This window comes from Podarcis filfolensis (genome assembly GCF_964270895.1).
Source record: "Podarcis filfolensis genome assembly, chromosome: 3".
NCBI lineage: Eukaryota > Metazoa > Chordata > Lepidosauria > Squamata > Lacertidae > Podarcis > Podarcis filfolensis.
The window spans coordinates 77,350,831-77,376,964 of record NC_139606.1 but is presented as its reverse complement, the minus strand read 5'-3'; the positions used below and the strand labels follow the sequence as shown (position 1 = coordinate 77,376,964).

The 26,134-nt window shown below is 41.0% G+C and overlaps 1 protein-coding gene across 6 annotated transcripts in view; it reads right to left on the bottom strand.

Moving 5' to 3' along the window:
• MTR (5-methyltetrahydrofolate-homocysteine methyltransferase) overlaps positions 1-26,134 on the bottom strand; it is a 58,966-nt gene that overhangs the window by 14,541 nt on the left and 18,291 nt on the right. For 5 of the 6 annotated variants that reach the window (XM_083605998.1, XM_083605999.1, XM_083606000.1 and 2 more), the window contains 16 exons: positions 23,116-23,216; positions 20,933-20,994; positions 20,084-20,151; positions 18,373-18,452; positions 17,057-17,169; positions 16,234-16,374; positions 15,021-15,206; positions 14,365-14,544; positions 12,816-12,932; positions 12,584-12,724; positions 8,636-8,725; positions 6,809-6,961; positions 5,456-5,563; positions 2,219-2,319; positions 1,614-1,681; positions 420-540 (listed from right to left, as the gene is read on the bottom strand). In XM_083605998.1, coding sequence (XP_083462124.1) covers positions 420-540; positions 1,614-1,681; positions 2,219-2,319; positions 5,456-5,563; positions 6,809-6,961; positions 8,636-8,725; positions 12,584-12,724; positions 12,816-12,932; positions 14,365-14,544; positions 15,021-15,206; positions 16,234-16,374; positions 17,057-17,169; positions 18,373-18,452; positions 20,084-20,151; positions 20,933-20,994; positions 23,116-23,216 — 1,830 coding nt within the window. Of the gene's footprint in view, positions 1-419; positions 541-1,613; positions 1,776-2,218; positions 2,320-5,455; positions 5,564-6,808; positions 6,962-8,635; positions 8,726-12,583; positions 12,725-12,815; positions 12,933-14,364; positions 14,545-15,020; positions 15,207-16,233; positions 16,375-17,056; positions 17,170-18,372; positions 18,453-20,083; positions 20,152-20,932; positions 20,995-23,115; positions 23,217-26,134 lie in introns of those variants that run through there. The other variant, XR_014546220.1, reaches the window with a different exon arrangement.

Below are 26,134 nucleotides of genomic sequence, written 5' to 3'. Positions count from 1 at the left end.
CTATTCTTCATGTTTATATTTAATTATTTCTAAATGCATAGGGTGTTTATTTCTTTTAACTGTTTTTGAAGTCTTAATTTTGCTACAGCAAATCTGTACTTCTGAAAAAAGAAAAATTCACTGTACATCTCATGTCCTCTACTTAATCCTCTTGAAACATCAGCTTCAACATTACCTTTTTTATTGAAAAAACCACCACATTTTTCTTTACTTCACTTTAAACATGCTAGAGCAAGTACTTGAATGCATTTTAATTAATAAATATTGGTTTAAATAATGTTAATTATCCAAAAGTTACATTTAAAAGGTTAAATTAAGAATAATGCTGCCTCTATTAGATGCCTAACATTCTGGAGAACAACGTATTGCATATTTACATTTGCTTCTCCGTTGGGCATACCAAAAAGGACCCAACTTACTTGGAAGTAGTTGCTCCTCCAATCAGCAAAGGAATCTTGATTTCTAATCTCTCCATCTCCTTGGCAACAAATATCATCTCATCCAAAGAGGGTGTGATGAGGCCAGACAAACCAATGATATCTAAAAAATAAATGGTTAGAACTACTTTCATCCACAAGGTTCAATAGCCATTTCAGACAACAGCAACAAGAAGCAACCAGCCAACTGTGCAGTGAGCTCATGGCCTTGTCTAGATGTTTCCACTAACATTTCATTGCCCTAGACATAGTTCTAGGACAGTGGTGGGAAAATCACTGTCCCTCCAGATGTTGTAAGAGCCCAACTCCCAACAGGCTTATGCAGGGCTGGAAGAAAGGACTGTGACATTGCCCCCCCACTGCCCCATCCTCCACAGTGGCACACTCCACTTCTTCCTCTTCCTCTTCCTCATCCTGTTCCCCATTACCTTGGTTTGTTTTTTGCATTGCTACATTATGACATCAGAGGGAGTGTTGGGGCACACCATTTTGCTTCCCCAAACAGTTGAGAAAACTGCTCCATTCCACCTCATGACTGGGCCAGCGCTGACCCCAGCCAGCATGGCCAACAGCCAGGGATTGTGGGAATTGTAGTCCACAACTTACGGAGAGACACATGTTTCCAATCCTGCTCTCGGCACTCTGTTAATCTGTGAAAGGGGTATCAATGAAATATACAACATCCAGAATATCTGCCTGGCACCAGCATTGTTATGCTTTTGCTGCCAAGCAAATATACTTCTATTCCTCCTGGAATTTGATGTAACATGATGTAATTTTCTTATAATGTTGATTTCTGTACGGTGGTATACAAATCTTTTAAATACATAAAACACAACTGTAGTGTGTAACATTTTAGGAGGTAAAAGGATTCAGTACACCTCTGAATTAAAAGGTAGTAAGACCAGAAAAAACACATACAAACTCCAATAGATTCAGATCAGCCCATTATTTGTTACTCAAAGTCACAGCACGCCTGTTTTTTCCAACCTCTTAAAGGCATCTTAGTAATTGAAGTTCAAACAAACCAGAGATTGTACTGATCTATCTGCTCAGCATTTCCCCAAGATTACTGAAAATTAACCTTTCAAGATGCAAATTCAAGATCATAATTTCAATGTGTGGGTTTTTTGTTTTGTTTTTTAAGATTGACAAATGGTGATGAAACTCTCATACCTGCTTTGTTCTCAAGAGCAGCTCTGAGTATCTTGTCACATGGCGTCATGACTCCCAAATCAATAACTCTGGAGGGGGAGGGAAAATGGTACTTTGCTAGTCATCATGTGCATGTGCTTAATTAATCCATTTCTGCTATAAGTATTATGAAGATCACTTATCCTGTTAGGAAGGCCAAAGGGAACAGCATTTGGCTTTTAATCTTTCCAGACAGCTGAGCAGCCAGACACCAGCCTTTTCCCAGCACTTTATTGCCCAACCATTCCGTCAACCCCCCTCCCCATTCTGAGCTGCTACCACATTTGCTCAAGTATATCTGGCCTGCATCTGAACCTGATCCCATGGCCTGCAACTTCTTCCCTTGGAAACAACAGATATGACTGGGGAAATACTGTGGTACTAGGGGAACCAATTCCCTCTGCAACTCCTGGTTCTGTTTAGGACAAAATGCTCATCTGTCAAGCACAGCTGACTCAGAGAACTAGCAGCTTAGTCAAAATGTTGTACACCCCACTTGAAGAAGGTGATTCTAATATTCCCAGTGACAACACAAAGCAAGGGGGGTGGAACGGGACCCACAAGGGCACGAGGTCTAGTCTAATTACCTGAAATTATTGCATCCCAGAACAACTCCCACAATGTTCTTGCCAATGTCATGCACGTCACCTTTCACAGTAGCTAAAACAATTGTGCCATGGTAGGGGTCCTGCAAGAGTTAAAACAAAATCTGCAGGATTTATGAATATTTCCGATCTGAGCAACCTGCATGGTATAAATGGCTGGTTTATTGAAGCAGCTGTTAATACCAGCTTTTTTAAAGGCATATTTATGAATCACATAGCATAGTTGTTTTTTGTATACAAATATACATCTTCCTTATGAGCTTCTCATAGGCATCTATTCTAGATGGCCACTCCATCAACAGAATGCTGGACTAAGTAGGCCTTTCGTCTGATACAGCTATTACTGTACTATTACTATTACTATTACTATTACTATTACTATTACTATTACTGCACACATAATTTAACTAATCACAGGATGGAAGGCATAACAGAAAGAATGAGCATGGCTTCAACAAACAACCCATTTGGAGAGCTCCCTCACTGGGCACTGAAAGAAAATGTGTTCATTGAGGAGAAGTAGCTGCTAATACTTTATAGCATTCCTGTGGGGTTGTCTACAGGGTTCCTTCTTTCTCTTCTGTAATATTTAAGGGATAGCCAAGGATGTGCCCTCCAGATGTTGTTGGCTACAACTCCCATGGCCCCCAACCACTGGCCTTGCTGGCTAGAGTTTCTGCGAGTAGTCCCTACATCTGGAGGACATCAGCATCGACTACTTCTGAATTAGGCCTTTGGAAGAGACCTATTTCCCCCCCCCCGCCCCAAGGCTGTGCTAACTCAATTTGTGCAAAACCCTTTTCGAACTGCACCAATTGATGGCACATCCAGCTGTTTAAACCTGCATCTGCCCCAATCATGCAGATGGCAAAGAGTGGGGAGTCCAGTTTTAAAAGAGACAGGGATGCATGGATGAGGAAAGGCGAACCTCCCCTCCCGCATTACATTACTTCCCCCTCAGCACTTTTCTTTCAACAGGACTCACATTCAAAATCCAATGGTGGGGGGGAGACAGAGAGGGGTAGGAATTGGGAAGTTCTGACAATGTGGCTTATTTGCCCCATAGTCCAGGATGTGCCTGAACCCTTTTTGTTGTGCATCCATTTTGCTTTCCAAATCTGTGCCTCTAGCCCAAGTTTTATACATGGCTGAAACACACCTGGGCTCAAAACAAACAGATCTGGAGCCATGATGTGCAATCTGGGTCTTCAAAATCTTTTACGTCACCTATAATCTTTAATAAACAAACAACAGCAGCAACAACAACAACACAACAGCAACAATCTTTGATGCCTGAGAAACATTGTATTTACTACAATGATTAATCTCCTCTGTCTTCCTAAAATGTAGAGGTTTGGGGAGAATTGAACATTCGAGAGTATGCCAAGTGACTGCGCCATCCAGCATTATTCTGCATTGTATTCATGAACACTCAAAAGCCTGCACAGCTGGGGCAGAAAGGCACATTCATTTAATCAAGCTGAAAGAAAACAAGTAAGTATAGTGGACCGGTCCAGCAATGATTGCAGATCTAATTGGTGATGGAAATCCTACAAACAAACAGGAATGAAGTACTGAAGGAGAAGAGGAAAAATCACCCAACCGCAGACAGTGCTGCAATGTGGACCAGGACATGCGTTTGATTTAAAGATGTCTTCTACGTAAAAACAAGACCATTTCAAGCATTAAATGAATTGGAGCATTCTAATACTGGGCAGAGAACCAAATAGCTTTCCTTTTCGATCCTGGCACAAGCCTGCAGGCACAGCCATTCATTCTAAAACATAATAACCAGTGCTCTGTATTTGCTGATGTTCTGGCACTACGGTTACTGCTCTGGGGGTAACTGCACTCCAGAGAGAAGCCATGCCAGCAGATATGTATATTATTTTAATGCAGGACAGCAGTGTTTTCTCATTGTTAACGCACACCATTTAGGGGCTAACAGAATCTCTCTCTCTTATTGTTTGCTAGCAATAGCATCCAGAATTTTCTGTAGCACCAACCAAGCAATAATACAGGATTGGCCAAATTCTGTAAACATACATACATTTCCCCATTTAAATACCAATATGCCTATAAGATAAAGACACACACCCCAGTAGAACTCCTAAGCTAGCTATCAATTGTTTTAAATGTTTCCCATAGCCTTTTTCTTTTTGGAGTTAGCTCATTCTGGTTTCTTACCCAAATGTCAAAGACAGCATAAGTGTCTCAGTTTGTTCCTAAATCCAATACAACCTTCGCAACAATTGGAACTACAAGAACAATTGCTGTCATTTAATTTTCACGCTTGTTAGGAATGAAAAATCCTGCTATAGCAACAATCCTCAGGTTCTTTCGAGCCCTATGATTATTTCCAATATGGGAGCAACTAAACACCAGTTTGACATATGCTTCCCAAGGAGGCACAGATCTGTATGTAAAAACAGGAGGCGTTCCATTCTGGAGAGCATTTCACCATGTTGCTGTCATGTGATCAGTCTCCTCTTGGGAATCAACCTCAAGGGGGGGAAATGGTGACAGTCCAAGGCAGATGAAGCTGTGCAAATGGCTCGGCCCCTGTGCTGCCAAAAAGCACCCTCCCCACAGTAATTTTCCAGCTTAAAAACAAACAATTGTGCTGTGTGTGCGTGTGTGTGTGTGTGTGTGTTTAATAAATCAGCCTCTTATAAATTGTTTGAATGTGCAATCATACAAATAGCTCTTCAGAACAACATACACCATAAAAAGGCAGGCACCAACCAGAACCATAGGAGAACAGGCAAAACAGACAAGGAGATCAGGTTTTGCTATGGGAGGTGTGTGTAGCATTTGAAGAGGAAAGATGGAGGGAAGCTGGGCTCACCCCACTGAGACAAAAAGCCATGCTTTTATATCTGTCTGCACACGCCCCAAGGTATTTGGTGAAAGTGCATCCAATGTCCAGGACAATTAGGTGCAGAGTTTATCATGATGGATCTCTGTGCAGCATTGGCTACCGTTACTTACTGGGCATCTGTTTTTATTGGGGAAAGTGTCAAAAGGCAATTTTTATACGTTACAACCAACCACCTGTTTCCAAAAGCAAATCAACTTGTCTGTTTTACAGTGATTGCTGCAACCAGCATTATATGAATGCATGCCTCACAATAAACTTTGCTATAACCTGCAAGGCTCTAACACAACCATGGAAAAAATTCATTAAAGAGAACCAAACAATGCAGTGTGCAAACTTGCCTCTTCTTCTGTGGAACCTGACAATGCACGCATTTCCTCTCTTTCCTTTTCCATGAAGGGAATCAGATGACCAACAGCCTTCTTCATAACACGAGCAGATTTGATAACCTGGATGCCCAGATTCAAGGGAAGAACCAATTACAGCTATGTGTTTAGCTAAGAGTTCATTTTTAAAATAACAACAACAACCTCGATCCATCATGCAAATTAAACCAGACTATCAATAACCTCCAATTAAAAACACACTTTAGTATCTTCCCTATTCTCTGCTGCCTAGAAACTCATGCACTGATCATATTAACATGCCTCCATGCTGCTTAGCCCATTCACAGATCCATCTCTATGGGCTTGCTCAATAATTGCGTTGGCCAAGAAATGTGAATCAATATCTGGATTAATGGAGTGCCATTGGACAACTGTCTGCAAATGTAAGGAGAGCCCACATCAGCTAAACTGGCCCTACTGTGAGGCACAAGTGCTTTTGAGGAACTTGTAGATAAAACTAGAAATAAAATAACAAAAAATATATAAACAACCCTGTGAACACATTACCACTATACTAGGAATGAATACCAAGAAAAGGAATAGACAAATTAAAAGAATTATGTTGCAGGCTGGCCTGCCAACATATAGTAGTGGATAACAGCTTATCCAGAAAGCTACTAGTCTAGAAGGAATTGTTGCTCATCCTGCAAGGCTGAATATAGGAATGCCCGTAGCTATTAGGGAAGATGAAAACAGCATCCATTTCACTGTTTAGGGTATGCCTAGATTCTTGAACTGTGGAATGGTGGAGGGACTATTGATCAGTGGTATAGCACATTCTTTGCATGCAGGAGATTCCAGGTTCATTCTCTGGCACCTCTAGTTAAAATGGGCTCAGTTAGCAGGTGACAGGAGAGTCACTGCCAGAAATAAAGACAATGCTGTTTTGTTTTACTGTTCTGCTGGGAGCCACCCAGAGTGGCTGAGGGAACCCAACCAGATGGGTGGGATATAAATAATTCAATTCAATACAATTCAATCAGTGCTTTTTTCTGGGGGCATGCAGGAATACGCATACCCCTAAACATTTTGTAAATCTAAGTTTGGCCTGGTTGAGGGGCCAAACTTTCCTTTTTTTTAAGGAAAAAAGCACTGAATACAATACAATGCAATGCAATACTAATACTAATGATGATGATGTAGTCTGATCTGGTATAAAACAACTTCTGTGTTCTACTGGTACAATTCCACTGTCTGGGGCACATCCTAGGTGGAACAGGCTATTGGTCTGGTAATTAAATTATCAATAAATCATTCATTTTCGTAGATATTAATGGTTAATAGAAAATTCTCATCATTCTTCTTTACCTGTGGTAGAAACATCTTGCCAGCTCCAAAAAGATCACCAACTGTTTTCATGCCGTTCATCAGAGGCCCCTCAATTATATTCAGAGGTCTGGGATACTTTTCTTTGTTTAATCTAGCTTCTTCTGTGTCTTCAATCACATATTTCTCAATACCCTGGGGGCGGGGAGAGAGAGACATAGTATTAGTGTGCTCATGCACTGCTAAAATAAGCATAATCATATTACACTAACCAGAGTGGGGAGCTGCAGAGTCTCCGAAAAACGAGGAAAGGACAGAGGAAAAGCAGAGAGGAAAGTCTCCCTCCTCTTTATCTACAGCTGCTTTTGCTGGAAGTCTGCAGGGGGAAGGACTGGGTCTTCACCAGCAGACACAAACACAGCCCATCTCTATGAAGGAGCATTACAGAGCGTCACATGGCAGCGAACAAATATAAAGTCAAAGAAAGTCATCAACGAGTAAAACAAATCAGCAGCAGAAACCAAACATTATACAAGCAACATCAAATCAAGTTGAAAGCAGCAGAAAACTTTTTCAGGAGTGAGTCTGACAAAACAGGAAATGAGAAGGCCACTCATAGGTATTCCAGGAACCAGGTGGCCCTGTTCTTAATTGCCTCAATTCAAAAGGGAGGGGGCACTTCAAGCAAGGCTTCTGAAGGAAGTTTTAAAGAGTGACAGATGGTTCTTCAGTTACAGAAAGGTAGCCGTGTTGGTCTGCCATAGTCAAAGCAAAAAAAAATTTTTTTCTTTCCAGTAGCACCTTAAAGACCAACTAAGTGACGAAGTGTGCATGCACACGAAAGCTCATACCAAGAACTAACTTAGATGGTTCTTCAGTTCTTCTGTTGATACCACATCCCTCTTCACACTTGTAGCCAGAGGTACGCTCAGTAAGGCCAAGTGGGGAAAAAAACCAGTTAAGCCAAAATGAGCTTAGTCAGTTGCTTTCAACCTCAGTTTAAAACCTGTACCGCTTTCTCTCCTCCTTGAGCATAAGTCTGGATTGATATTTAAGATAATTAAAAATAAAGTTGGGAAATTAGATTTTTGTTATTATAATAATAAATGACTTCTTTAAAAAAGAAAGACAGACAGATCTGTTACACCTTTGGTGATTTTTCTCATATATGGATTTATGTTTTAATATCAGCTTTTCATTTTATATGTTATATAGCAAGAGTTGACTTGCGGCTGATACAGCCTTAGAATAACATAATCTGCAAAACTATCCATGGTAGGAGTCAGTAATCAATACATTTACAATCACCATGATTGTAAGGAGTTGTTGCAAGGTTATCTCAGGTGAGCAGATTTTCCAGATTTTATTACCTGTGAATTACAAGGTTGTGTGTCTTGGAAAGCTGGCTTGTGCAATCTTGTAATGTTGTGAAGTACATGGGTTGCATCTAACATTAGTTGTGCACAGAATGGACCCACCGAAATTAAGGGACATGACTAACTCAGCTCCTTTAATTTCAATGGATAGTATAACTTGGTACAACCCTATGTCTGTAAGAAGTGGCTAATACTCACTCATTTCCAGTCATTAAGATAAGTCCTGCCAAACACGTTTCTACCTGAATTCTATCTGTATTCCTCCTTCCATCACAAAGAAATCCCGGGAGGATTTAAGTTGGACAGGCTAAGAATATTACACTGACACCTTCCAACAACCTTCTCCTCAAATCATTCTTCAATCAAGGAATTCTACTCTTTAGAGGTTCAAAGTGCTTGATAATAAGGAAGTATACAAAATTATAATTTAAGTAGAGTCTGTTTGAAGAGAATAGACACTGGCTTTGATATGGAAAAACACATAAAAAATCACCTTGACAAGGGCATACTCCAGTCTTTCCTCCACAGAGCCATTTCTCCATTCATCTGTCTGTACCACTTTCTTTCCTCCTTGAGCATGAGTCTGGATTGATATTTAAGGTAATTAAAAATAAAGTTGGGAAATTAGATTTTTGTTGTTATAATAATAATAATAATAATAATAATAATAATAATAATAATAATAAAAATAATGACTTCTTTAAAAAGGAAAAAGGAAAACTTGAAAGCATTTGCCATTTCGAATCATACAGCTTGAACCCCCTCTCAAGTGGAGACTTCTGGCCCAAGGAAAAGATACAGACTAAAAGTCTTTCCCCCCCCCCCAGCATTCCAGATACCTTCTGTAGATGGAAGGCTGATTGGGTGAGGACTTAAGTAGGTGGTGAATGCACAGTCTTTCATACATTGTTAAATTACAACTCATATCATCCCTGATGATTAGCAGGCCATGCTAGCTGTGAGTCCTAGAAGACCTGCTCCCTCCCTTGCAGATCTTTTTACAACTAGCCCAGGAGGGTGACTGACTCCAACTAACAAAAGCTGAGGCTGCCAAACCAGATTCTTGGGCTGACTACTTTTGTTACTGTTTGCAGTTACCTAATTCTTTTCTTGCTGTAAGCCACCTTGAGCATGGCTTGAGCTATGGAAAGGCGGCATACAAATAAAATGATTGATTGTGTTCTCATTCAAATGAATCTCAAAGCGGCTTACAAACAGAAAACAACAACAACATTCTAGAGCCTAATAGAACATTATAAGTACAGCTGAAAACATATAAAATAATTGACAAATCATCAGTAAAACAATTACAATCTATAAAACACTATTAACAAAGCAGCAACTAAAACAATAAGCTAAACATCACAATTACAGCAAAAGTCATATTATTTTATTAACTAAACAATGCAGCATTTACAATCCATAAAACAATATTAAGATTAGCTAAATAGCAACTAAAAAAACAAGCTAAGCACTGTTTAGTTCATACACACTCCACGTCCCTAAGACTCATAATAGTTCACTCTATTCCGGTCATTGGCTCTGCCCCTGCATGCATTCAGGATAAGGGCTGAAGTGCATACAAACTATATATGCAAGTCTCCATCTGCATGACTGAGAAGGCTCGGAATACGAGTATTCCTGATCACATGCTCAGAACCAAGGTGCGTACAGCAGCAAGGAGGAACCTCCAGCCTATGGGCCAGATCTGGCCTACCAGCCCTCTCCATCCAGCTTGCTAGGCCTCTGCTGTCATGCTGTGCCTATTTTGATCCTGAATAAAGCCTTTTCTCTGTGCGTGCTGAAAAAAGACTTCCCTTTCCCAACACCAAAGAGAAAATGCTGCAAATCTGGCTATGTAGGAACCCTCTTGCATGGTCAATTCACTTAAATGAGTGAGTGAGTGTGTGTGAGAGAGAGAGAGAACGAGGTGTGCATGTCTGAAAATGTGATGCGTGTGAGTGAGAGAGAGGGAGAGGAAATGTGATGTTTATGTGAGAAAGGGTTGCATGTTCTGGCTGTGCCCACTTTGTGTTTGAGCACCGCACACTTTGAGCATGTTGTTTCTGATTATTTCCTCTCAAGGAAATGTGACCCTCAGGGAGGTAAAAGGCTTCCCACTCCTAGCATACAGAACCTTTCAGACCTTGTACTGAATGTGTGTGGAGGGTTGGGATCAGCAGGCGAATTATTCAGCTGCCTTTATGTGGCTCTCCTATACCTGACACCTGAACAGATGATTCCACCCACCCACACACACACACACCAGCCAGACACTGGGAAACCTGGATCCCTGCCTTCCAATCGCTAACTTGTGCTCAGGATATTTTAATGTAGATGTTTTTGAACCCATGTAAACAGACAAGGCTAAAGATTGCTTTACACTAACCATTTAAAGGTACAGATAGGTAGCCGTGTTGGTCTGCCATAGTCAAAACAAAAAAAAAAATTTCCTTCCAGTAGCACCTTAAAGACCAACTAAGTTAGTTCTTGGTATGAGCTTTCGTGTGCATGCACACTGTGTGTGCATTTCGTGTGCATGCACACTGGTATCTGAAGAAGTGTGCATGCACACGAAAGCTCATACCAAGAACTCATTTAAAGGTCAAAACAAAAAAAAAAATTTCCTTCCAGTAGCACCTTAAAGACCAACTAAGTTAGTTCATTTAAAGGTATTTCCTTCTGAAGAGGCAAGGCATCGAACCATAAGTGGCTCATCAATAGAAAAAGAGATGCCTCAAGGATTGAAATTTTGGATTTTTATTTCTGGGAACTTAATTTAAATTAACTTTATCCCTGGCCAACCTAACAGTTTTATTTCAATAACCTAACAAATTAATTTGGCTTTGGTACAGTTCCTGTTGGCTATAGTTTATGTTCTGTCACGTAATGGATCACTAATGAATCAAAATCTGTACTTCATCAGCTTAAGAAAGCACCTCATTCTAAATCCCCTTCAACCTGACATTACCTAAGGCACCTTCAGAGAGAACCCAGGGAACTTTGGGAGGCTGTTTGGTGGCAGCAAGTTCTTCAAACGGGGCGAAGGAGGGAGGCAGGGTACAAGTGAGGGGTACACCCTGTTGTGGCCAGATGGGCCCACGATGACACTCCTCATGCGGGAGTTGCTCCAACCCCCTTAATCATCCTGGTTGCCTGTGGTGAGCCTTTCAAGTGCTGTAATATCCATTTTGAGGTGAGGCGATCAGAACGTACACAGTATGCCAAGTGAGGTCCCAACATAGATTTGTATACTGTAATGGCATTATGGTATCAGCCGTTTTATTTTCAATACGTTCCCTATTTCTCCCTAACATGGACGTTGCCGTTTTCACAGCTGCCACACACTGGGTCAACATCTCCATTGAGCTATTCGCTGCAACTCCCGAAGCCTCATTCCTGGGCCAGTCATTGCCAGTCCAGAGCCCATTAACATATATATTAGAAATCTCTATCAGCCCTCTTAGGCTGGACTGAGGGGAACTGAAACTGTTCCCTTTATAGACGGCAGAAATTAGGGTCTTTACAGTGTCCAAAACTCCACGCACATCTCTAACAGGAGAAAAAACAGCTTGGAAGAAGTCTGAGCTGTTTTCTCATTAAATAGGCTGGGGTTTACCAAAGGAACAGTAATTTTATTCCCTCCTTTGAGAGCTTCTAAGCATAATTATTCTTGCCTTAGGGGGGAAATGCTCATTTAACAAGCTACAAAATATTTACATCAAAACACACGTTCAGAAGAATCCTATGGTATAGTCTTCCTGAGTCTATACCACTTGAGAATGATGTGGGGAAATTGCATGACTGAATGCTCAAAACCTCCCTGCCTGTGGGTAGCTATACTATCAAGGAAACAGATACTAGTTTAGAAAGTTAGAAGAAAAAGGCATAGTATTACTTAGGGTAACATTCAAATCATATTTGCGCGCGCGCACACACACACACACAGAGCATTCTGAAATGGCATTGTTACTATGGGCTATACATTGAGATTCTTCAGAATGTGTGCCTTGGTTCTTAATAACATTGAATGTACTATAAACAAGCATGTATACACTTGCATATTAAAACAGTATGCTTTAATATAACAACAGCGCACACAGAACACAGAGACTGCATAACTATCAAATATGGGTTTCTCTAGGTATTTCTTGCTATGCTTATATCTCGCTCTTCCTTTGGAAAAATTTCCACAGGGCTGCCAGACAACTTTCCCTCCAGGCTCAGACCTGCTTATCTTTGACATATAACATTATCATGTGCACTCAGAATATTCCCCCCACCCCCACCTCCCAATGTGATTTGGCATCTTGGCAGAAAAATTGCACCACTCACCAAGGAAGACAAATACATAAAACATTTTTTTTAATCCCCAAGGTTCAATGTTTGAATGCCACGGCTTGCATTTTAAAAAAGAAAGCAGGCAAAATATAAAAATTACCTGGGCGTAACGCAGAAGTTTCTCTGTGGCCTCTGGATCCTTATTCCAAATCAAATCTTCACACAACTGCAACAGCTCCTTGTGGATATCATCATACACAGGCAAGTTTCCCGCATTCACAATCCCCATGTCCAATCCATACTGACGATACAGGAATAGGAGAGGGAAGATAATGAACACTACAAGATATGCATTCTGATCAGAAGCTGTTTTGTCAAAATGCTCACATTACCTTAATGGCATGGTACAGAAAAACTCCATGCATCGCTTCTCGAATAGCTTCCATTCCCCGAAAGGAAAAAGACAGATTGGAAAGGCCTCCACTTATTTTGGCTCCAGGCAGAGTTTCCTGACAACAATAGGATAAGCAGCAAGCTCATGATAAAAACCTATTTTCATACAAGAGGCCTAAGGGCCATCAGTGAATTCATGAAGCACATCTTTGTGGTCTAAAGGACAGTAAGCTACCCAGGCACACAGCAGTGTCTGGGCACCATAGAAACAGCAGGTGAAAAACAGCTATCACTCCAGGCAAGGTTTCTCTCAAAACATAGCCTATCCCACATTCAAGGCTATGCATTGTCCCACTTGGATTATTTTAACATTCTATTTGCTATTCCTCATGGAAAAGGTGTGAAAATCCTTGAAAACAGGAGCAGGTCAGTCTACAGATTACTATAGATAACTTGCTCATTTATTTCCCTTAAGTTAATCTTACATTCATTAAACTAAGGAATTTCACCTCTGACTTTAAATGGCCATATTAGAGCCAGATGTATCTGCATGACTATGAGAAATATTAATCCAGTAGACAGAAGACTGTAACTAGACAGCGGAAATATGAGTTAAGAGTCCCATCTCAAGGCTCCTTCACTACAAAATTCCTAAGATGATTAATTCACAGGCTGCAGGGACAGAGGGACAGAGATCCCAACATGCTATCATACACAGATGCCTGCAGAGGAGCTGCAATTAGCTTACTAGCACATGCAAACAGAGCTATTTATATGAACATTGACTCCTCACATGTTAAGTTACTGTGTGCGTTTATATTGCAAATAATTTCTACCCAGCCATTGTTGCTTGTGAAGCACAAGCTGGCCAAACTGAGGTCCGTCAGAAGGAAGGGTTGCCTTTTTGGGAGATCATACTTCTTTGTCCTATATCATGATCTATCAAATCATAATATTGGCCTACCTCACAGGAGTGGTGTAGAGATAAATACAGGAATTCTTATCCTTGCTTTTAACCCCCCCCCCCCGGCTTTAGAAAGAAGGTGTGTTATAAATCCACACCAATAAAGATGGTAATAGGTAATTACTATATTTTTGCCCTTTATTTACAGGTAACATACGCACACACGCATTTATAATAAAGTATTTGAAGGAGATCCTGTTCAGAGTACAATCAAACTAGAGACAGAATACACTGCAATAATGGAGCCTGTGCTAATTAAATGAGGCAGCTTTCACGTAGCTTGTCAAAGACCTTTTGGCTAATCTGCCAACATTTTGCTAAAATTGCCCCATTTAATTACTATAAGTATATTTACACTACAGATAATTGTCTGGGATATTTTTAGACTGATATATAATTTATAATATCTTTGCTATCCGAAGCAGGGCTGAGGAGCTAGTACAGTACAAAGAGAGCTGCATCATTCCACACAGGCCATTGCTTATTTTCTGGTGTGATCCCCTTCTCCCTCCACCACAATACTTTAAATAATAATAATAATCAAACCCCACCACACCCTCCATTAAAGAACTCCCCAGACTCACTTTTATGGTTTTAGTCGCATTGATAAAGTTAATTGCATACAGATTGTGTTCCTCCATTCCAGTACCAATGGTAAGAATGTTGGGATCAAAAATGATATCGTTTGGATTAAAGCCCACTTTGTTCACTAGGAGGTTGTAGGCTCTGGTGCAGATTGCAATTTTTTCATCAGATTCAGTGGCCTGAAAAGGGGGAAGGGGGGAGGAGTGAGAAGGAAAGGTAAGTTTCTTGTCTGCAAGGTTTGATCAGTGAATCTCTTATTTTCCATGAGTTACACCAAGGCACCAATGAGCTTATTATCTGAGTGGATGGTAATTTCAACACCCCTATATCAATTCTGTTACTCAGGGGTGTATCATATTCTGTTAGTTCCTCATTTCCTGCTGGTTTGATTCCCAGATGGCATACATACCATATATTTAAAGCTCATCACTTCCCCCACTTTCCTGGGAACTGCAGTTTAAGAATTGCAGCTCTGTGAGGAGTAAATGACAGTTCAAATATTTTGGGGGGGGGGAGACGTGCTCTTTCAGTGTGCAGTAAATGTGTGATATGTATGCTGCCCCCCCAGCTCCTTTACTACTCCGGATTGTGGATATAACAAAAATATTATGGGACTTTCCTCAAAGCCAGTAAGGTATGTTCAAGTGGTACTGACCTGACCCACTTCATCAAAAGCCATAACCACCACAGCTGCACCATATCTCTTTATCTTTCTCGCTTTTGCCAGGAAGTCTTCTTCGCCTTCCTTCAGACTGATGCTATTCACTATGCATTTTCCTTGGCAACACTTCAACCCAGCCTCTATCACTGCGAAATTTGAAGAATCGATGCAGAGCGGCACCTGATACCGGGGAAGCGGGGGGGTGGGGGAGTGCAAATTTATAAGTTAGCATAGCTAAGTAGCTACTTTTTTCTTTGTCAACAACTAAAACATCAACAGGAAAATGTCACAACAGTGTTGATGTTTTCTAACCTGTTATGTAGTTATGCATATAAAAAAGAATGTTAACAATCCACAGTTAAAAGAAACACGAAGGAACTTACATGCAACTTCCAACAGTGTGGTTTATCATCCCAGTTTGTTTCCCCTAAACCATAGATCAGACTAGCTACAGTTTCAGGTTTGAACATAACACTTTGCTTTTCATTTATGTAGTACCTTGGATCCCGAATGCCTTGCAAGTAGAACGTTTTGGCTCCTGAACACCACAAACCCAGAAGTGAGTGTTCCAGTTTGCAAACGTTCTTTGGAACCCGAACGTCTGACGGGGCTTCCGACTGGCTGCAGGAGGTTCTTGCAGCCAGTCAGAAGCCACACTTTGGTTTCTGAACGTTTTGGAGGTCAAACAGATTTCCGGAACAGATTCTGTTCAACTTCCTAGGTATGACTGTACTCTTCATGGTGAGTCATCTGCATTTCAAACTGTTGCAGTCCTTCAAAAGAAGAAAAGCAAGAATCCTCCCGCCATTAATAACCCAGCACTTCAAAATGTTTCCCTGCAACACAGGAGCTGTTTTTCTGCATGGGCTCATCCCACAGCATAACTGCAGCATTTAAGTACTCTGCATCACCACATGAGCAGAGTCAATTGCACAGGCTCTGACCACACCATAGTCACCTTGCTAGGATCAGGGGTAATGTTTGGGTGGTTGAGAACCCTTGTAAATCTTGGTGGGACCTCTAGCACTACAGCAGTGCCATAGGATGAACTTTCAGGAAAGTGGCAAGTCGGTAGAAATGCAGTCACTAAATACTGTCTGTAGAATTAAAAGATTATTCCTAATGCTGTATACGCCCCTCCCCCAATTCACAGCTCTATCTGCAAGAACATCTGTTTTAATCTGACATCAGAAGTTGTGCATACAACCTTGGCAATGTCAGGTTCTGAAGCAATGAAGTTGCAGAATCTGGCCATAGCACATGGCCCATCTAGCATCCCGTCGTCCATATTGAGATCCAAAATTTGAGCTCCCATCTCAACCTGGGCCTTGGCTACACTCAGGGCATCCTAAAAAGGGATCACAAAAAAATATTTGTAAAAAATATAGTAAATGCCTAAGTTGGGCCTAGCATTAGTGAGTCCTTTTTATATTCCTCTTTGTTGGTGATCATCTCCAATTCTGAATTACATCAAACAGCTCCCCACTCCCTTAAAATAAAACATTAATATAAATGTGTCTCCCATCCTCTCTTGTCTTACGCAGATTCCTCTTCTCTTTGGGTTTGGCTTCACACAGAACTGAAATAGTTTATTGGGCCGAAACAGAGCCCCATTTGCACATAACCATAGGAGTTTGGAAGCTTCTTTCCTGCAGCTTATTCCCACACTGCCCTAGTAATGTATCAATTCAGAAACCCTGCAGGCAGAAGCAACAGTGTGGAACCTGTGTGGAAGTCAGGAATCCATGACTCCATTTCTCTCTTTCAGCTGTCCAAGCACAGCTGAAGCTCACACTTCCAGAAATTCAAACGCTTGAGTACTGTGATGCCTATTAACAAAAACGCTTCCATGCTAGGCCTTTTACCTTTACAAGAGAAGTGCCTTGACACCTTTTTTCATGCTGAACCAAATTAGTACACTCCCACCAACCGCATGAAAAAGTTCCCTGCTGATTACTTATCTACTACAGACTGAATATGCAAACTCTTAAAATACGGTAAGTCAGAGACAAACTAAGTTGAATGCTTACTTCATATTTGCCGGCCATGATGAGTTTGGCAAACCTTCGTGATCCTGCAACATTGCAGCGTTCACCAATGTTCACAAAGTTGGTGTACTGCCCAATCCTGAAGGGTTCCAAGCCTTGAAAGGGAATAACAACAACAACAACAATGAACACAGGTTAAAAAACAGAACATACAACCTACTCTCAATTCACATAAAGCCCCTGTATAGCAGATGTAGCTCATATGCAAAGCATAATGAGCTATGCTTTAGATTTACAAGAATATACAGGCAACTCCCATTTTCCGAGCGTTTGATGCACATGCAACCACGCACATGCATGCTGTGTTGAGCACCAGAAGAGGGTGGAACAGGGCAAGCTGACACATGCATGACGACCCATAATGTAACCCACACATGAACGGAGGGTTGCCTGTACTCTTCTTTATATTTATGCGACTAATGAAACAAGTCTGTCCTCTACATGGATGGGGGGAAAGCACTAATTCCCCTTGCAACTACAGAATGCGGTATGACTAGTGTACCAAAGTTTACTATTTACTGATAAAAAATACTTGCAATGTATTTTGATTTTATTTGAATGAAATAGCGGTATACAACAGTTATATAAAGACCACATAAAAAGTTAAAATCACAGGTCATCTGCTAACTATTACAGACAATGTTTTCATAATTGTCTGCATAAGCTTGGCAGCATAGAAAGGTTTTCAACAAATAGTCTGAAGACTGAAACAGAAGGTGCCTGTTGAATCACTATCGAAAAAGCACTCCACAGGACTGGGCCAATGACAATTAGGGCTTGGGTTTTGTGCCGATATCAAATGAGTCTCTCCAGGGGTCAGAAAATGACGCTCCTACATGTGATCTCAGTGGTCAAGCTGGCATACAAGGCTCAAGTGGTCCCTATGCTAACCCGGCTTGGTAGTAAATGGACAGCCAGTGTTGATGTTCTAATAATGCTGTTGCATGTTGTCAGCCATGTGCCCCCATCAGCAGTTTGGCTGCCGCATTCTACACAAACGGCAGCTTCCGGAGCAGGTCCAAAGGCAGCCCCACATAGAGTGCATTGAAATAATCCAGCCTTAAGTTTACCAATGCTTTGATTACAGTGGTCAGACATTATCTAAATACATCCATCCATTTCTCTCTCTTGGTTTTGTAAACCCTCTCAATTTAATAGCTAGTCTATAACGACATAAATGACATATCCATTCCCAGTAAAATATAGATATCTCAAGGTAAATCAGCAAAGAGAGGCATTCTAAAACATACTTTAACAGAATGCAAATCAGGGCAGCTGGATACATCAGTCTTTCTCACCTGAGAGCAGCATGTAGCCTTCTGAAAAAGAGGAGGCAGGAATGCGAGGCTTGCATGTCTTTACTGCTTCAGCTATCGCCCTGCATTACAAAACAGCAAAACACAAAACAGCAGCTCAGGGCTTTACAAGTATGGATTATATTCAACTGGAACATGTTAAGAGACCAATACATATTTGCTTATTACAGTCCCCTCTCACTTCTCCTCTAAGGAGCTCACAGGAGTGTACTAGATAGATCGATAGATAGATAGATAATGCAACTCTTAGTTTTACTCTTAGTAAAAACAGTAATTAACATACTAACCTTTGAACACCACCCAAGAAATACTGAAGAGTGCCCAAAATTGCCTGTATAATTAATTTTCGTGACAAGAAGGCATTGCTTGCAATACCTGACATGCAGAAGTTAACTGCTCCAGATAAAATGATTATGTAAGCTGGCTCTTAATCAGGCAGAAGTTATTAACAGCGAAAAGCTATGTGCCCTGCACCAATACCCATTCTCTTCAGTTTTCCACCATATTTTAATTTTATTGACATCCTATGAGCATCCAGGCATATACAGTAATACAAAATGCTTGTGGTCACTTATGACCTCAAGTACTGCCTCAAGTACTACCTCCCATTCCCTCACGAAGCCTTAAAATTCAGCTCCATCACTTTTTATTACAAGAGAAAGATGGCTAAACTCTTGCCATCAGGGAAGAAATAGAGAGGTTTTCCAATTAACTTTATAAGGAGATTGCTGAAAAACATTTTACCAAAGTAGCTATAGCTGAACAAATATTTAATTTAATTAACTTAATTAGCAGTGGTTTCATGCATCATTCAATCAACATTTTCTGCAACTGGCGCACAAGTCCTTTAAATCCCGAAGGGGAAAGAAAAAGATTGCTTAGCCTGAAGGACAATGAATGTAAATTTCCCCCAAATGGTTGTCATCACACATCTGCAGTCTAAAACTCCTGGTTCTGGAATATATCTGGAGGCTGTTCCTCCTCTTAGAATATGAGTCACGAATGTGTGACCCTCCAGATGTTGTTGGGCTCCAACTCCTATCAGCCCTAGCCAGCATAACCAATGGTCAGCATTGTTGAGAGTTGTAGTCTAACAACATCTAGAGGGCCACACATTCCCTATCCCTAGATCCCTCATACGTTGATGGATTTCCCCGGTCCACCCATCAGGTGGACTGCATGAAGAAACCTCAGTGCCTCGTGAACCTCTACACAAATTCTAGATTAGCCCAGATCAGGGTAGACACTTTGTACAACATTGATCAGAAACAAAAGACATGGGCCAGTCCATCAGAAGATTGCTCTGCAAGAGGCCCCATGAAGGAACTTGCTGAGATACATAGTAGTTGCTGTCACCAACACACTTGGCGAATAGCCTTCCAAGGACATGCCTGCTAGCTGTGACTAGTCTCTCCAAGCCACCTTTTTATCAGGGCAACCACAAGGTATGCAGTGACCACTATTGACGAAGTGCTCAGCCAGGGATATCCCAAGGCTGATTTGCACATAATAAACACACCATTGTGGTGGTTGCTATGTGAGGAAAACAGAATCAGCTCTCCTTCATTTTCCAGCAAACCTGGAATGTGTCTAGGAGCCCTAAACTGTGCAGCAACCCACTACCCCAACCTCCAAACAGCTTCTTTGGTTGTCTGCATAGATGGCTGAAGCTGATGTTAATATATCAAGTTACCAGATATGTGCTGGAGTGGTTCCACAGCAGCCACCAACTATGTTCACCAGACCATCTAAGGCAAAATCCTGCAGATAAGGGAAAACAGTATTTAGATATAATTGAACTAGAGGAGCTGGTGGGGATGAATTAACAGCAATATAAAAGTAGAATGTCACATACTACTGGTATGAGCCCAATTAGTGCAGTAGGACCTTCAAATGATTCCTGCTAGCTAACAAGAATATAGTTGGAGCTGCCCATGCAACCACATTTGGAAAGAATTTTCTCATCTTCAAACAGTCACATTCACCTTTTTTCCCCCAAGTGTGTGTTTCAAATATAGATCTATATTATTTCTACAAGTTCTGCTTGCTTAAGAGCTCTACTTCCTTCCTAGTCACCAATGTAGCACTTCAGGATTGGAGATGAATTACTGCACTGGCAACGCCACTCTCAGCCTGACTGAAGGCTTAAGCGCTATCCTGAACCAAGTCACTCTTTGCATAGGTACCTCCTTGTCTTTTACACAGCCCATATCCTTCAGCACAATCAAAGCAAAGCCCCACAATGCTAGTATAAAGCAGCTGTCTGGGTCATGTGAGGCTCCTATAAACCATTTCCATCTGTCCTTCTTGTGAGTCCACATGTCTACCAACATGTCTTCCATAATCTGAGATCAACAGGGACAAACTTGGGATCCTGAACCAGCAGCCCCATTCCTATAAAATTTATTTACCTATGAGTAAGCCCCATCGAACACTATATGACTTACTTCTGAGTAGACAAATACAGGGTTTGATTTACATGCAAATATTTTTCCCCTCTGCAGTTGGAATAAATACACACACAATAAATATTATCCCCTACCTTTAGGTGCTTGGCAGTCACTTCAGGTGTTTCATCATAACCACCAAAGGTGTTAGGAAGACCTGAAGAAATATAAGAAAGTGCTTGAACCTCACGTGATCTATACGTAACTTTTCACGTGATCTATAGGTAACTATAGGGGAGTTTTGTTTCCATTTATTACTTCAGCTGGATAATACAAATTTATAATTTGCTCGATAACACACATCCATATGCATCTGGTACATCCATATACATAAATCTTAGGAAGTTTTTCTTCTGAGAGGTTTGGTAAAAGGTCTTAACTTCTAAAGCTTTGATCTGCTCAGAAAGGAAAAAAAAACATCACTGCAGCTGTAGTTTTCAATCGGATTAATGAGTATGTGCTACATTGCTAATAAATAAAAAACTCATTAGTCTTTTCTTAATTAGATTTTCCCAGGCAACAACCTGCCTTAGCTTTAAAATATTAGCTTTTCAAGGTTATTTATTATTTCCAGGTTTTCCCTCCCTTTCTTTCTAAAAACAAATGTCCTTTTTTACAAAAACATCAGCAAATGCATTAGCAGAATGGAGAAGCAGTTGTTTCAGTGTTTAAATGGTAGGCACCAATTTAAGTGTCATCCAAAGATTCATTCACATCTTTTTCCACAGAAAATGTTTGCTTACCACAGAAAATAATAGTACATAACCAATTATACATCAAAATTAGTGCTTCAAATTTCAAGCATACAGACTTCAGTGGAAGACATCACAATACCAAGGAAGCATTATATGACCGGGCTCAAAATGTTCATTCATATCAACTCAGCCCCTAAACCTACTATCAAGAGTTTTTCTCAGGGCTATTTGATCATAAATCTGCCTCACTTGGAGGTTTAATATCTGTCATGAGCTTCTGGACTGAAGTCACTTCCATTTAGATACTGGCAAGGCAAAGTGGAAATAGAGTCCCTATTCTGAACAACATTATACTCCATTTTCCAGTTCTGTCTGCTGACATCATACTCTCCAGTGCTCACACACACACAAACATAAAGAAACAAAGATCTTGGATAAACCATATACAAATTGGAGCCAGTATGGGGCAGACTATTTTAATACTGATTGTGCTACCTTGGATATTTTATATTAAAAAGAACCAGTGTGTCAAAATAGACCAGGCAAATCCACACAACCATGAATTTCACTGGGGAACCTTGTGCCAGTCACTGTATCCCAGCCTAATTTACCGTGGATACAAGGGCAATATATAGAAAATCCATTCATAAGTCCTAAATCACATCAGGTCTCTTCTGTAGCAGAAAATTCCTAGAGCTGCCCAACATGATGAGATCCAAAGTACATCTATGCCCCTGAGCTCGTGTGCAATGCTTATTCAAAAGGATCCAGGACACACGCAGTAGTGGTGGATGAAGGGGGGGGCATTCCATCAGTTCTGCTCTAAGACCAGCTTCTTCTGTCCCTGAATGGTTTCCATTCCAGTTGGTCATTGCAAAAAAATAATAACAAAAAACTGTTTAATTTTAAGAACTGGTGTCAGTTTGTTTTGCCCCCTCTTCCCTCTACATCTCTTTCTCCTTTTGTGTCACGTGGTTTGGATTGCAAGTCTGCAGGCAGGGTCTGTCTTTATTTTAAGTAAACTGCTCTGGGGATCTCTTCAGCTGAGAAGCAGAGTAAGAAAGACTCTAAAATAAATAAAGAGCAGGGGTAAACAAACTGCAAGGCAAGAGTTTTCACTCTGCGTGAGCTCCGGTTTACAACCTTGAAATGTATCACCGTATCCCATTTTGCACCTTGCCTATACTCTAGATTTCCTAAATGCAAAGAGGTATGAAGAATGTGGCTGCATAATGGACAGTCTAATAGCCCCTAGTCTTCATACAGCTAAGACACAGCCACTGCTCCATCTATCCCATCATGACGTAACCAGACAGTGGAGAGACAGAAAGGTATCAACCAGCAGCTGATAGAGCAGGCCTCCTCCAAGGACGCTTCCACATGTTCAAACCATAATAACTGTCTTGAATTTGGCAGGGTTTTATCATGCAGCTTCATTTGCATAACAATTAAGTTGACTGCAGATAACATAATTATGAAGTAAGCTGTTGCAGCTGTGTTAGAAATGCACATCATGTTGATTTACAAGATTTATCACTTAATGATAAGCAAAAACCAGAAAATTCCCACAAATCTGTCCATACCTGCATTGGGATAGCAAATAACGTAGGCTGTTGTACACTTCCCAATAGTTTCAATGAAGGGCCTCATTTCCACTGCCCCCAAGGCACAGTTTAGTCCGATGCTAGAAAGACCAATATAGATTATAGGTATGTATGTAGATATATTATTTGTTTTGATTGAGACACAAACCCCCCCCCCCCCACTGAAAATACTAGTTTGTTAGCTTGTTACAAACAAACTGCTGTTAAAAAAAGAGAACCATTCAGACACCCACAAAGTCCCAGGTTGTGATCTGAGGGCACATGATGCACCCACCTTGCTGAAGCTAAGCAGGTCTGTCTGGTCAGTAGCTGGAGGAGACCACTTGAGACCACCACATATATGAGGTCGAAGTCACAAAAGCCTGCTATCAAATCACCTACCTGGTTATTTTCCTGCTTTTGATAATATTTTTAAACCAGGGAAGAACTTGAGTGTACATCTGCCTAATATGCCTAGGGATAGTGTTAAGATTGTGTAATTGAATTATTCACCTTTGATTCTTTTGAGGCTGATTTACCGTATTTTTCGCTCTATAAGACGCACCAGACCACAAGACGCACAAGAAAAAAAATATTCTGAACCTCAGAAGCCAGAACAGCAAGAGGGATCGCTGTGCAGTGAAAGCAGCAATCCCTCTTGCTGTTCTGGCTTCTGGGATAGCTGTGCAGCCTGCATTCGCTCCATAAGACGCACACACATTTCCCCTTACTTTTTAGGAGGGAAAAAGTGAGTCTTATAGAGCAAAAAATACGGTATTTTATTTTTTACACAGAAAGAGCCTCAGCAGCCTCTCACCAGGTTATTAAGTGTAAACATCTGCATCAGAAATATGAACAAAGTCAGGTCTTAAGCTCAAATTCTAAGCATAGGTTCTCTCCTCAGATCTCAAATACACTTGAATAAAAATATTTTTCCTGTAGTCATTTGTTTCATCCTATCAAATTCAGGAACGCAACAATTAAGTACCAACACCAGAACTAGAAAAATTCTTAGGCCCCATCTGAACTGTATGTTTAAAACAGTATTGTATCACTTTAAATAGTCCTCGCTTCCCCTAAATAATCCTGGTAATTGTAGTTTATTATAGTTGCTGAGAGTTCTTATTAGACTGCTATTCCCCTCACAGAACTACAATTCTCAGAGTGGTTTAACAATCAATTCCTCTTGCCAGGAAACTCTGAAAAGATTAATGATGAAAACAACAAGCTCGTAAGTCTGACAAATTGTGCATCTAGCCCATGAGTGGCAATATGTTTGTTTGTTTACTGAAATGTTTATAAACTGCTATTCATTAAAAAAATCAGAGCTGTTTACTATTATACATAAGACAGTACAAGAAAGTCCATATATAAAAAAAGTTAAAATCAGAAATCAGCTAACTATTATGGAAAGGTGTATTCTTAATTGCCTGCCTAAGCTTAATGGTGTAGGGACGCGGGTGGCGCTGTGGGTAAAACCACAGTGCCTAGGGCTTGCCGATCGTATGGTCGGCGGTTCGAATCCCCGCGGCGGCGTGAGCTCCCGTCTTTCGATCCCAGCTCCTGCCCACCTAGCAGTTCGAAAGCACCCTAAGTACAAGTAGATAAATAGGGACCGCTTAATAGCGGGAAGGTAAACGGCGTTTCCGTGTGCTGCGCTGGTGCCGGCTCGCCAGAGCAGCTTCGTCACGCTGGCCATGTGACCTGGAAGTGTCTCTGGACAGCGCTGTCCCCCGGCCTCTTAAGTGAGATGGGCGCACAACCCTAGAGTCGGACACGACTGGCCCGTACGGGCAGGGGTACCTTTACCTTTACCTTTAAGCTTAATGGAATAGAAGAGTTTTCAGCTTAAAGCGGAAGGGTTACTGGAGACCACAAACAGAGAAATTATTGAATACTTGCTACCCAAGATTCTGGAGTTCAAATTCAGGAGTTCAGATATGCAATATGTAAACTCTTCCAGTAACAAGCATCTTTTCTGTTCTGAAAGCCAACAACAACAGCAAAATCCTTCCTGGGGCCACGCTGGAAGGAACCAACAGTAAATAAGAATCCTGAGGTGTGTGTGCCAAATGAATAGCTCCCTGCAGTGTTAGCATACTCATTCCTCTTTCCCAGTAAGGCATTATGATGTATCTGAGCACCAGAGACCACCCTGGTCTAAAGATGCCTGGTATAGTTCCTTCTCTGAAGCTAGGCACATTTGATCCTGGACCTGGCTAGTACCTACACTGTACCTACTGCAGAGCTGCTTCTTCTGAAAGCTCTGCAGTACAGTGGTGCCTCGCAAGACGAAATTAATCCGTAGCGACTATTAGCGGCTTAGCGGCTATTAACGGCTTAGCGGCTATTAGCGGCTTAGTGGCTTTAAGAAAACAAGGGAACAAAGGAACAAAGGAAACAAACTCGCAAGAACTCGCAAGACGTTTCATCTTGCGAAGCAAGCCCATAGGGAAAATCGTCTAGCGAAGCGACGCAAAAACCAAAAAACCCTTTCGTCTTGCGGGGCACCACTGTAGCTTCCCTGCAATAGGTGGAAGCTTCTTCAGCCCACACTGTCCAAGATAAGAGGATGTATGTGGGTATCAGCATAGCAAGATCACTAACAACATTTCTGACCTCTTTGGCTTGACTCACAAGCTAACAGCTGACATATTTTAAACTAATCAAATAGTTTAAAAAGTGGTTTTATGCAATTACTTGTAAAATAGGTCTCCACACAGCTGTGTGTGTGTGTGTGTGTGTGCGCGCGCGCACGCACACACACACACACACTTATAACATTGATTAGAAAGGCTGTCCAAAAAAAGAGAAAAATGAACAAGAAAGGGAGGCCATTTAAAACAAAACACAAAAAAACAACCCCTGAATTTAACTTATAGACCCATTACTCAACAAATGCTGGAGCACAGATAAGGATAGCTAATGCTGTCATCCTTATCAAACCACAGATAAATACAATTTCACTCTATGCTGCTAAGTCATGGTTGATTTATAAGCTTCCGCCTTCTTTCTCTTT